The 14,066-nt window shown below is 40.7% G+C and overlaps 1 protein-coding gene across 11 annotated transcripts in view; it reads right to left on the reverse strand.

Moving 5' to 3' along the window:
* Positions 1–14,066, reverse strand: part of Ptprt (protein tyrosine phosphatase receptor type T) — a 1,105,165-nt gene that overhangs the window by 201,376 nt on the left and 889,723 nt on the right. For all 11 annotated transcript variants that reach the window (XM_028868606.2, XM_028868602.2, XM_028868605.2 and 8 more), the window contains exon 13: positions 11,530–11,566. In XM_028868606.2, the coding sequence (XP_028724439.1) occupies positions 11,530–11,566 (37 nt within the window). The remainder of the gene's footprint in view (positions 1–11,529; positions 11,567–14,066) is intronic.

Below are 14,066 nucleotides of genomic sequence, written 5' to 3' on the forward strand. Positions count from 1 at the left end.
GAGATTCCCTTGGCTCTGGAGTTGAAAGAAGTTGTGAGTGACCTGATGTGGGTACTGGGACTCAGTAAGAGAACAGTTGTTTAACTGCTGAGGCATCTCTCTAACCCTAGCATGTTCACCTCATAATTGTTCCTGACTACCCCTGTTCTGAAAATCCTTCTAACCCTCATATCATCCTCTGTGATCATTTTCACTCTTGTTTCAAAGCTTGGCTTTGTGCCCATACACTCTGAGAAAGCTTGTACTATGATTTTTTGTTTGTTTTGAATTTCCCTTCTTGCCCCAATGGCATTTCAGGCAAATATTCACCTTAACCTTCTTATGCTATGTTGGTGTGTGTATGTGTGTTAGTTGTTCCAGGGCTGACCATTTGCTGAGTGTTTATCAGTCAGGTACCACACCGAGCACTTGATCTGCGCCACTTTGCTAGGTTCTTGTATTAGGTAAGGGAAATCAGTGGCATTGCTCCTGTCAGTCTGTGGATGCTGGCATTGAGATTCAGAGCAGTTAAGTACCTTTGCTGGCCTAGAATCTAATGCTGTGCAAACCCAAAGATGAACTTCTCAACCGCTAGAGAATAAGGGGCCACATATCAATATGAAATTTCACTTAATAAACAAATAATAAAAGCTAACTGGGTACATAAAACTCTGGTGCAGTATTTTCAATTTACCAGGCATGTCACTTGGAAAATATCATGTTCTTCTAAGCCAGGCTCTTTACCTAAAATGTGAAGGCAATAATAGGTATCTTGAAAAATGATTTTAAGGAAAACAGCACAAGTCTTAGTTTAGCTGGCGGAGCCCAGAGGAGGCCCCTTCACTTTACCTTCCAGGGATACAACTCTGGGGTAATGCTCAGGTAGCAAGACCACAGGGACAGATGGGTGCTCTTATAGTGAGTGGAGAAGCAGAGGAGAGGTGTGATTATGGATTTAAGCAGAATAGGGAAATGGAAATAGGAACAGGTTCTGTACATGGAACTGGAAATGATAAAGTTCGCCAGTACCATTTCACTTCTGAGATGTACAGAAGAGACAGAGGTTAGGCTGTATCATGTAGTAGCTCTTATCAAGGACATGGAGTGGAAACATTAGTCATGTCTAAGTGAGATATTTAAGATACTGAGATTTGGTTCTAGATTGTTATTGCAGCAAAGCCTATTCTATCCTGACTAACCCACTTGAAGAAGAGGTGGAAACATCTTCCTTCTCCTGCATTACCTGCTTTTTCTAAAAATTAGAGCGTTTGGGACTCACATCTCTCTTCACAGGATCTGTTTGGTGTATTTATGTACATAAGCAACCATGAATGAAAATTTGAGACCCCGTAAAGAAAAAGAAAGCCAGAATGTGGAGTGCCTCTGACTTTTTTCTCTTCCAAAGCAATGAATGTCAAGTATAGAGAGATACTGCTGAGCTACAGCTGGCCCTGGAGAAGACACGCTTGAAGATAAACTAATTTCTTAGTTTCAGTATGGAAGTTAAGAGAGCTGAGAGCTTCTTGAGCATCCTCATTTTCTGCTTCAGACTTCAGATCTTAAATACCCCTGAAGAGATACAATTCCTGTTACAACCTGAAAACAAACTTACCAATCATTAGTAGAAAAGGGGTGTAGAGAAGGGTTAAGAAATAGAAGATTCGCAATCCTACTGGTGATCCATGGAATATCTTAGCCAGTTGCTGTGGGATGTTCTGTATGTCAAATGTGTTGCTCTGATTGGTTAATAAATAAAACACTGATTGGCCAGTAGCTAGGCAGGAAGTATAGGTGGGACAAGCATAGAAGAGAATTCTGGGAAGTGGAAGGCTGAGGCAGAGAGACACTGCCAGCCGTCGCCATGACAAGGGAGATGTAAGGTACTGGTAAGCCACGAGCCACATGGCAACTTACAGACTAATAGAAATGGGTTAATTTAAGATAGAAGAAGGAGATAACAAGAAGCCTGCCATGGCCATACAGTTTGTAAGCAATATAAGTCTCTGTGTGTTTACTTGGTTGGGTCTGAGCGGCTGTAGGACTGACAGGTGAGAGAGATTTGTCCTGACTGTGAGCCAGGCAGGACCAGAAAAACTCCAGCTACAGCTAGTCTATGATAGGCAAAAAAATTCAATAGTGATATGGAGTGAGCTCTGAGTAGTATACCTGGAGACCTGAAGGTTTTCATACTTCTGAGCTTATGTGGGTTCTTGAGTGGAGATAAGAACAATGACCAACGTTTATTCAGCACCTGATGAAGGCTATGTTTTAGTTCTTTCATCACACATGTGATGTAACTCACATCACCACACGTCTACACAAAGAGTTCTGTGACTGGCTGTTGTGTATCTCATCTCTTCAACTGGAAGTTTTCCTCCTGGAGGGAGGCTAGTTAACACTCAAGAAGTAAATGGAAATTGTAAATCTTAGGAAGCTCCTGAAACAAGATCCACAGGGCTGCTCTCCAAGAGTATATGAGCTGTAACAATTGCTGGGGAGAGGAGATTCTGACCAGCAGAACTCTACACACATCACACAGACAGCTCCAAGGACATAGCTTTCATGAGTTATCATCCATGCTAGGGGTAGACTTTTTAGTGATGCAGCTGATTTTGAGTCACCCCTACTTCTGTCGGTTACTGAAAAAAAAACTAAGCTAAATTTGTGTTGAATCATTTCTTTGATCTGCCACTGGTACCCTATCTGAGGTGAATGGATGTTGGCTCATATCTCATCAAGAAAAGTCACACAAGAACACACAGGTGTTTAAATTTTTTAAACTCCCCCTCCTCTCCATTTTAGAGCCCATTGATGGTGTTCAAATTCTAATTATTTCTAATCTGTATCTTTAGTCTATTGCAAATTTTCCCCATCCTTGCTCCTGGGCCTAAATCCCCGCCCCCTTTCTCTTTAAAGAGATACAAATTCTTTGGAAGCACAGATGTGAGCAAAAGCCAACCAAGGTATCTCATGTCTGCAGCAGATAATTCTTCAGGTATGTACTCAGAGGACAAGAGTTAGTGTTGGCATTTGTTTTCCTGGACTCTGTTGTACCAGCTTTAGCTTTCTTGAGTGGGATGTGGAGAAGGTGTGTATAGAAGAAGACAATTTGAGCTAGTCTAGGGAGAAAGAGGGAAAAAAAAAACCACAAAAGAAGACCAGAGAAATAGGCCAGCTGTTGCATCAACAAAAATATTAAAGAAAGGGTTAGGATTTTTCATGACCTTTAGTTTATTTTATGGTTTTCTTTATGGTATAATCTTTCATCTTCTCATACAACCCTCAGAAAAAGCTATATTATTCCATTGGCATTTTAGGACATAGATGGAAACAGGGCAGAGTAAAGGGTGGTAAAGGTCAAGGGGACTTTGTTTTATTATACAACCCCAAGCCCAGAATATTCATCCCTCAGTCTCAACTAGGGAAGAATAGCAGTGCTATGTCTCAACTCTCCAAACTTATACCTTCAGCTTCTTTTCCCACAGTTTGAAAGAGTTTAAAAGACAGAGCAACAGCCAAGATTTTTTTTCCCTGAACTATGTAACTTCAGATTTTCCTCTAACAATTGCTATTTCATTATGTCCCTGTTCAGCCACCATAACTAGGTTTGGGCATGGTGTGTTCTTGGGTCTCTTCTGATACTGCTGAGCAGGTTTGGAGAAAAGAACAGTGCCATGACAAAGGCTGATAAATGAATGAGGAAAATCCTATACATGGCTATATATAATACCTGTGGACGATTTTTATAAGCACTCAATCTTCAGATGTTAAGTGCCAAAGGCCAAGGGCAGCATCATCTCTGCACCCTTTCAGCTTCTTCACTTTGATTCTAATCTGAGTCCATCTGACACATGGTGGATATATAAAATTGCATGAGAAATGACTAGGGTCTGGGCTGTGGCCTTCTACAAAGACCCAAGATCTATGTAGGACTGCATGTCTTGTCAAGACCTGTATAGCCACAAGAAGGATGGAAGGATGGTAGCTCCTTGTCTATCATCTATCATATACTTGGGTGAGTGATAGAAAGAATTAGTGATACCTGCTCCAAAAGTGATGCAGTAGCCTCCAAGATGGCAATTTATTTGTCTCAGGTCAAGCAACTAAACTTGGAGACAGGATTTGAAGCCAGGTGTCTGATTCTCATGATTTCAAGCAAACTTCTTCAGGATATGCAAGAGAACCTTTCAAGCAGAATTGGGCCAGTGTGGCTCGCAATTTCCTACTTAGAGAAGGCAATTTTTACATCTCTCTTGGATTCCTGTACTACATGTGACTTGTTCTTCTGTGGCTAAGAAAGTCATGAACATATCACCTTCTGTCCCAATAAGGCCCCAGTCTTAGCATCTGCAAAATGAGGGCATCTCTCTAAAGAAGGGCCATTTACTGTCCCCGTCAGTTCCTGTAGGAGAGAGGATCCATTACAGAGAGAAAAATGCTAAATGAAATGGCTTACTTCATGCTTAGACTTGCCAAAAGATGGCACATTTACAAAAAGTCATTGTCTTGTCTGTTGTCTTTGGACAATGGTTTTAGTCCATCCTTAATGGACAAGCCAGAGCTGTTGGTGACACTGGCCCCTTATCTCATGCTTCATTATTCTGAGGCTTCACTTCAGCACCTACTCCAAGGGGGCTGCTTTAATGGGATCGTTAGAGTGTTTACTAGATTTAAACTGTAGCTATCTTCTGCAAAGCAACTCTGCAAATGGCTTTATGGGTTTCCGGATTTATTTTGTCTCAATGACTCGGCTCAGTTTGCAAATCAAATCAAAGCTGATTTTTCTAACTGCCACTCCTGCGCACCCAGCAGGAGTCTGCAGAACCAGCTGCATTCTCCTAAAGGCTGGTGCCAATGGTGAGGCTGCTGCTATTGCCTGCTGGTGGCTAGTGTGGCTATAACCAACTGCCAGAAGACGGGTAAATATGCACACACTTGACCCTATTCGAGCAAGAGAGCAGGAGGACAGGCCATAGGAAGTCAATTTTCTTTCTAAAAGGAGAAAAGATAAGATTACGTGGCCTCAAGGACTGATCAGCAGGAATTATAAGAAGTTAATGCACAGTGATGTTTCCAACTGAAGTGTCCAGAGGAACTCTTGGCCACTGGTGTGTCCAATGTAGAAACAGCTCCCTGAGGGAGTAGTGAAACTCTTGTCCACATGAACCACAAGTAGAGAATGGCCTACTTTTTTGTTAGTGGGAATTATAGATCTCACAGCTGTTCCTCTACTTCACCTTTCTTCCATCCTCTGAGAGCACAGTCCTGACATATAGTTTACACTAAAAAAAGTGGACAAGAAAAAAATAATAACCTAGGATCCCTCTACCCACTGATCAGATAAATAAGAAAAACAATAATCCAGGATCAGCTATCCATTGATCCATTCATACAGAAATATCTATCTGTCCATCTGTCCACTGACCTGACAAAGCATTCTCATATTTGTTAAACAAATATTATTGAGCATCAATGTGTGCTAAGATCTGGGGACACAGTGATCATTAAAATAGATACTTATGTTACTTGGCATCCAGAAAGATGGTAAATATAAAACATACAGATAAGAGCATGCACGTTTACAAGTTAAGATGAGTTCTACAATCAAAGTGGAAATTTTGTGAATGTATGTTACTTTGGTGGTCAGGATGGTCTCTTCAGCAAGTAAGATTCAAGCTGCAACTTAAAAGATATCTGTATGGTAAGCTGATACATATAGTGGCCAGATACATACGGTTGCTCATAGTGAAAAGAAGGTCCTGAGATTAGAAGCAACTTCACATAGTTCAAGAGCTAAAAGAGGAGCTCAAGAGAAAGCTCACTTGGTAATGCTCTTGCTTTGCAAGCAAGAAGTCCCGAGTTCAGATCCCTATAATCTGTGATAAAAAGCTAAGTCCAGTGGTGTGCACATGTAACCCCAATGATGGTGATGTAGAAGATGGAGATAGGTAGATCCTTAGATTATTGTGGGAAAGCTAGCCTGGCCTACATGAAAAACTTTTAGGCCAATGAGAGATTGTGTCTCAAACAAAAGGTGAAAAGTATTTGAAAATTGGCCTTTAAGCTGTTCCCTGACACTCACACTTGTATCATGCACATGTGCACTCTCCCCCATAGATAAATATAGTGTTTTTTTTTTAAAAAACAAAACAAAACAAAACAAAACAAAACTAGGAGGACTCAGTGGGTAAAGGGGCTTGCCTTGTCCTTTGATTAACTGCTACTAAGTCCAACAACTTGAGTTTGATTCCTAGAACCCACATGGTAGATGGGAGAGCACAAACTCCTTCAAGTAGCCCTCTGATCTCCATACATGTTCTGTGACACGTTAGCCCCACTCTACACACCACAAAATAAATAAATAAAAGGTAATTCTAAAAAATAATTGAACAAATACTATGTGCTGGAGTGCAGTCGATAAATGGGGAGAAGCCTGAATGGGGACAAAGGGTAAACAGAAGTCATAGAATGCAGGAAAGACTGGTAGGGACCAGCATGGTGATAAAAGCAGTAGAGTTCAGAAGGGTACAAGAGGGCCCATCAGATTTTGAAAGTGGAACTGTCTGGTGTAGTTCTGCAACTGAGTAACATGATCAGAGATTATTATCTACTTGGCCTCCTCTGCCCCAGCCCAGAGGGCATGCATTCAGCTATTTGGACATCTCCTCCAGCATCTACAGCTGGAATTGTCTTCTACCACTGAGGCTCATGCTTCTTCCACGTTTTGTCTCTCATTTGAACATCAGCACCTCTGAGTTCTAAGGATCTCATTCCAAGTTCCCATATACTCTCCAGGAAAGCCAAGAACCACTTAAAATTAAATTAGTCTTTTGACTATTTTATACATGTGAAGAAACACATTCTGTTTACTCACTCAGCCTATCCCTTCTTATCTCCCTCCCATCTCAACCTCCTTCCCCAACAAGTTCCCTTCCAAGATTCATGGCATTTGGGTTGATTTTGTGACTCATTTAGTTTTACCGGGGGTCATCTGTGTGTTCATTGGATTGGAACTGTCCATTAGAGCCTGGTGGGTCACAAGAGGCTACACAATTAAAGGCAGTAGCTCTCCTTTCCCTTAACTTATCATTAGCAACAAAGAGTTCTGCAGTGAGTGTTAGCTATCTCACCATCCTCTTTCATTCATGCCTGACAATTGATGGGTCCATTCTTGTGCAGACCCAATAAAAGCACACACAGTTGCTGTGGCTTCCTGTTTGTAATGACTGTCTCTTGCCTAGATGGCATGTCCCATCTTCCAGCTCTAACATTCTTTCCACCCCTTTTTCTACAATATTCACGGATCCCTAGCAGGGCTTTTAATTATGTTTAGCTTTCATTTCCCATAAGTTGCTCAAGTTGAACCCATCCTGAATCTTCCAAAGATCAGCTCCATTTAATGATTCTATAGTATCTCCCTTATTTCTCACATTAAAACAAAACAAAATAAAAAATAAGTACCCAAATTTAAATCGATCATCTTTGCATGTTGGTTTTCTACTGCCTTCTTTTCAAAGTCTGCATTTTTTTGTTTCTAAACTAAAACAGTGTTTATTTACCCATTATTGCTGTGTTTCTCTCCACAGCTCTGAGCAGGTCTGTTACCAGGACTGGACTGTGCTCTGCAAAGGAATTCTGGAGTGTTCTGGAATTTCTCACACTTTGAACAACTCTAGTAGCATTGTGCTGCCCCTCAACACGATGGTAGAATCTTTCCAGGAGTCTTGTTGGAGTTAGAGGCAGCAGAAAGAGGCTTTGGGTTTGGCACCCAGTTCCTCATATCAGGTTGGCACAGCCTCAGGATGTGACTAAGAGCTTACAACCAGAGATTTCTCAACTCTGGTCTGAGGTTCACCTTTGTTACTTCTTCTGTAACTACCTTAGAGACTGTAGTAGAGAAGGAGCCAAAGTCTGATGAAGACTAGGCTGTCCTTTTACTATGAGCCAAGACAACTTCAGAGAAATGTGTATTCATTGTAGATCTAGTCTTAGTTCAACCCTGCCTGGAAAAGACTCTTGCTCAGCCCATCCCATTAGCTTTTACAACATTTTTTAGTTTTTTTTTATTTTATAATTTAATTTAATTTTATATATCAGCCACAGATTCCCCTGTCCTCCCTCCTCCCGCCCTCCCACCCTATCCCCAGCCCACCCCCTATTCCTATCTCCTCCAGGGCAAGGACTCCCCTGGGGATTCAGCTCAACCTGGTAGATTCAGTCCAGGCAGGTCCAGTCCCCTCCTCCCAGGCTGAGCAAAGTGTCCCTGCATAGGCCCCAGGTTCCAAACAGCCAGCTCATGCACTAAGGACAGGTCCTGGTCCCACTGCCTGGGGGCCTCCCAAACAGCTCAAGCTAATCAACTGTCACACTTATCCAGAGGGCCTGATCCAGCTGGGGGCTCCTCAGCTATTGGTTCATAGTTCATGTGTTTCCACTAGTTTGGCTATTTGTCCCTGTGCTTTTTCCAATCTTGGTCTCAACAATTCTCATTCATACAAACCCTCCTCTTTCTCGCTGATTGGACTCCTAGAGCTCCACCTGGTGCCTGGCCATGGATCTCTGCATCTGCTTCCATCAGTCATTGGATGAGATTTCTAGCACAACAGGGTGTTTGGCCGTCCTATCACCAGAGTAGGTTAGTTTCAGCTTTCTCTCTACCATTGCCAGTAGTCTATTGTGGGGGGTATCTTTGTAGATTTCTGGGGACCTCTCTAGCACTTTGCTTCTTCCTATTCCCATGGGGTCTTCATTTATCATGGTCTCTTTTTCCTTGTTCTCTCTCTCCCTGAGCACTAGAACATGCCTCCAAATACTTGCCTCAGGCTCTGCTTCTAGAGATAACAGGGAGACACAAATTAGAGCTACTGAGTATGTAACATAACAGGTAATGGTTTTAGGGTCAATACAGAATGACCCCAAATGAGTACTTAGGGCTGAAATACATGATAATTGTCTGGCTCTATGGGATTCATACAGATGACCATGGACAATATAGAGAACCCAAGGTCACGAACAAAACAACAGCAAGTTACTTTATCACTGGAGTGTGGGCCTGTGTCAGGCATGTGATTTCCCTCCAGATATGGAATGTCTGTCAGCAGATGCCCAAGGAAGATGCCAAAATGGCTGAAAGGTAGAGATTCATAAAGAGATAGTGATGACATATTTCTGGGACTTTATAAATGCCTGATTCCTGTGGAATTCCCAGCATCAAATTTCCCTCTGCAAAAACATATCTATAGCAAAATCCTACCAAAACCAAATTTGATCTAGGTAGTAAAAAAGGAACGGGATGAGTCAGGTATCTTTCCTTCATTTCAGTGTCTTATAGACAATACATGGATTCAGGCAGCATTTGCTTTTGATTGACCCTGGGATGTTTCAAGTGTTGTGATTGGTATGGAGTTGACATAAACCAAGCATGAATCTCCTTCCCTTAGCCCTAGTGTTGTATTTCAAGAATCTTTCTTCTCTGGGACTGTAATGAGGGATGGCTCCCTGAACAATGATATGTTGGCATTCTGTGTTAGGTAGTTCTCTACCTTTTTCTCAAGTAGTGATAGAGTCTTTAGTTTTTGGGAGGAAGTGTTGAATCTCAATGTACTACAGAAGTAGGATGTGGATGCTGGAAATGCCCTTAAAAGTATTGCATGTGCTTAATCAGTTAGGAATTCACACACCCATCCATGCATCCCTACCATTTCACACACTCACACTTTACCTGTGCTACTAAAGAAAGACTCTAACCTAAGGTCACACAAGAAGAGACACAGTTATACTATTGAGAAATAGACAGCATGTCTGTTCTAGTTCTTCTAATGTCATTGCCATTCTCCATCTGACCAGCAATGTGTCCTTGGAGAAGCCAGCATAGTAGCATTCTATACATCTGAAGACTGTGGTCCTGAGACTGGTGGGAAAGCACAGTCTTATATATCGTCCCATCACCCTTCTATGTATGTGTTGCTTCTTAAGTCACATGTTCCCAGTTCTCAGGTAATACGGACCTAGTAAAGAACTCTTTGGAGGTGCTTATGTCTCAGTGTGTCCCTAGAACCCACAGCAGGGAGAGCACTCATCTTGGTTATTTCCTTGTATAGAATGAAAAAGTACTGGGAAGCCATGAGTATTACCATGACAAAGGAATTTTCTCTGTATTTTTTTACCCCTCTCTGGCTGCCTATTTATGTGGGATACTTCAGACACCCAGCTTCCTGATTTCTGTCTAGAGCCCCAGTGCTACTCAATTGATGATGTTCTTCCTTCTATATTATCTGTTTTCTTCAGTGGTAAAGCCTGCCAAGGTCTGTGATTTGTGTCACTTTTGTCTGCAGGCCATCAATTCTCCCTGCCTCAAGACTATTTTATCTTTTTCCACGGAGTCATTTGAGTTCCTTAGAGGGAACAAGTTAGGGACATGCCAGCTCAGGGACTTCTTATCATCAAGAGTCTCAATGTTCCATCTTCTTCCTGTAACATCCTTCTGGTGCCTACATATGCAGCTGAATTTTTAGAATTTAGAAAAGTTCTCAGCGGTTTTGGAGCATACCTTGGTAGCTATATTTCTCCTCACCCCTGTTCTTTCTTTCTCTATGTCTCTCTTTATGTCCTCTTACTCACTCACTATCTCTCCTCTTCTACTCACATGTATGTAACTCCTGTGTTTGTACACATGTGCACATATTCACATATATACATATATAACTTGAGTCATTGCTTTTGTCTATTATATCTGTGATGATATGTATAACTATATTTATAAATTTTATACCCTTGGAAGTAAACTGTGAAATTGTGTATGCTATGAATAAATGCAGAGAACAGAGCTCAATTTTGTTTCTTGTGTATTGGTGGGGGAAGCTCTTGTTGAAAATATCAATTCTGTAAGAAAAAGATAAACCTGATTTCTAACCATTCAACCTTGTAATAGGTTAAATGATAACAAACCATTCATTGATTTTGTTTTTTTTAAAAAAGTAATAAACAGAAACATGTACCAATTGAAAGAGCCAGGCAATTCAATTATAATTAGGAAAACAAAAGTGATGAGCCTGAACAATGCTGCCTTCGTGTTTTGGGGGATAAGTGTTGAAATGCGAAGGACATAACAATGCAGTGTCTGCTTTCTTGTTTTAAAGGCAGCAATACTAATCACCTCATACTTGAAAGCCATGTGCCAACTGAATAAAGTATAAAACCTCAACTACAGGTCTAATAGACAAGCTTAAAGAAAAATACCCCACAAACATAAACACAAATAAAATGAATGTATACATGTATATATACAGAATAAAATTTTAAAGTATTTTACATTCATTGTAAAATCCATCTATCCATCCAGTAAATATGTTTGGAGTTATTATGCTTTAAGCTCTATGTTATGAACATATTCTTTGGAGATACATGGTGTAGATGCAAATGACCCCAACAAAAATAATTATTTCCTTTTTGTTTTAGACACTGTTGCCTAAACTTCCTTTGTGGGAACACAGGAACAATGCTTGTATTGCTGAAGAACAGCTAGAGTCAGACAAGGACAGGTCTACATACCTTTCGTAGCCAGACGCACACAGTTGATTTTTGTCTCCTGGGAACAACAAAAAGAACGAGACAGCAATTAATTAATTGTTGATTATATAAGGATTATTATATAAAACTACTTAGAGATTTGTACATATACATATGTATGTACATGCATTTAATTATAATTTAAAATTTGTCCTTTCCATTTTCCCCCTATTGGGATCACCTTTGAATTTCAGCTCTTTATTTCCTCTCAGGCTTAGAACATATGTTGTTCTGTTTGTTTCATGGCACCTACTACCTCATAAACCTTTTCACCAGACAGAGCTACTTTATAAATATTCCAGCACTCAGAAAGTTTAGCAATGTTCAGTGGTTATGTGAGAATTTACAGGGTATGTTGTTCTCCGGTGTGAATTAGCAGGTGGACCCCAGCCTTCCTTTGGAAACTTTGTTATAAGCAGCAATGTATCTACTTGGACAGACTGAATGGACACTTGACAAGAGTCAAGGCTGTGTGACATGTGTTATTGTTATGAACCAAACCACAAAGTTCATGTTCCAAAAAGTTGCTTTGGTCCTGAAATCTTTGATGTGTTTCATTGTCTTTATGATTAAAGCTTTCTCCCTCCCTCCCTTCCTCTTCCCCCCTCTCTCCCTCTCCCCTCCACTGTGTGTATGTGTGTGTGTGTGTGTGTGTGTGTGTGTGTGTGTGTGTGTGTGTGAGAGAGAGAGAGAGAGAGAGAGAGCATGTGCCTCTTTGTCTGACTATCTGTGTGTCTATTACTTTGTATATAAAATCTTTACTGGGTGAACTCTTAGCTGTTTCCCAAGAGAAAAGGTTCCATAAATCTGTGACATTGCTGGCATGCTGTGGAGTTACAGCAAAATGTGCTCATAAGGAGAATCATCTTAGCCTTCTTTACCGGAATTCATTTGCCAGGAGGTCCTGGAACCAGTGGAAATCCCATCTGACTGAACTGCAGTTTGAAGGCAATGTAGCAAAGAAAGTAAAAATGCACAAGGAATGCAAAGGTGTGAGATGCCAAACCAAGTATCTTTCAAGAGCCCATAGCTTATTATAGGATCCATTCTTTCTTGAAGGCATTTGGGTCCATCAGGTTAGAAAGACTGTGTTGCAATAATAAACCCCACAGACTTCAGTGGATAGAAACAGCAAAGGCTACTGGTACTCTACTCAGACTACCACTCACACGTAGGTGTATGGATGGGTCTGAGATGGTGGTGGAGTGGCATGTAAATCACTTACTTACTCTAAATGATCAAGGAAGCTGCTCAATCCATTTTAACCCAAAGGGAACAAAGGCTGAAAAGGCAAACCCTAGAAATTGAATGCTTTGAATCAGAAGTGACACTCTCAATTCTACTCCTGTTTCATTGACTAGAAGGAATTATATGGCCACACCCAATTTCAGTGAGGAAGGGAAATGGAATCTTCCACATCTTACATCCAGAAGCAGAGAGGAAATGGCAATGTTGTTGGCAGAATCTATTCCATCTATGCACACCCTTGAATGCTACAACTTTGATTAGCTCAAGTACAACTCCGATAATTAAGTCCTGCTTTCCCAACTTTTGCTCCTGCTGCACAGAAAGTTTACCCTTACTTGCAGAGGAAAAGGGTTGGAATACTAAGAGATAGTTGTCGTATCATGAATGTTCTTTGTCAGCAAACTCCCCTAAGATAAGAGTTCAAGTCTTCTGAGTTACCTTGGCTACTCATCCTGGGACACCTTCTGTTTTGTGTCTCTTAGTGTGCAATCATGAGAATAGGAGGACACAGTCTTTATTGGGCCTCTCTCTCTCTCTCTCTCTCTCTCTCTCTCTCTCTCTCTCTCTCTCTCTCTCTCTCCATATATATATATATATATAATCTAGACTATTGCTATTTTCATTACTTATATTGAGCTTCTAGTTACATAGCCAAAGTACATATTTACTACTATGGGTTCTATCTTCTTTGATCTGATTCTAATAACCTATCCTATTTCTATTACCTTCAAAATTTTAGAAAGCATTTTTTTCTAACATTTCTTCCCAATTATTAGCCAGTAGTAACCAGGAGAATGCCAGCGGCAGAGCCCTGTGGTATACATATAAGCTCTTGTCCTGACTGACATTCACTTGTACATCAGAACCTTTCAAATAAATAGTTACAAGTTCTCCTGACTGCTCAAGCATTTAGATTTCTTAAATAACTCAAGTGCTCATGCTTTGTTACTTCTGCACAGTAGAGGCTCGAGATGATGGTCAAGTTCATTACAGATATAGCTCCTCTGCCTACTGCAGTTGCCTACCCCATCAGCCTGAGGTACCTCTTAAAGAAAGAATGTTGGGCTGGCCCAACTTGTTTTTTGGAATGAGTATTTCTTTTTTCATTAGGAAAATGTCCCTGTAAAAAATAACTGCATTTTATAGGATGAAAATCATAAATGTTAAGTTAAACAGTTCAACAAATAATGGTTCAAATATTTGAAGTATTCCTTTTAAGATTACATATGAAAATTGAATCTTGTTATATTTCAAAGAAAAGGTTACTTTTT

This window comes from Peromyscus leucopus, chromosome 4 (genome assembly GCF_004664715.2).
Source record: "Peromyscus leucopus breed LL Stock chromosome 4, UCI_PerLeu_2.1, whole genome shotgun sequence".
Taxonomy (NCBI): Eukaryota; Metazoa; Chordata; class Mammalia; order Rodentia; family Cricetidae; genus Peromyscus; species Peromyscus leucopus.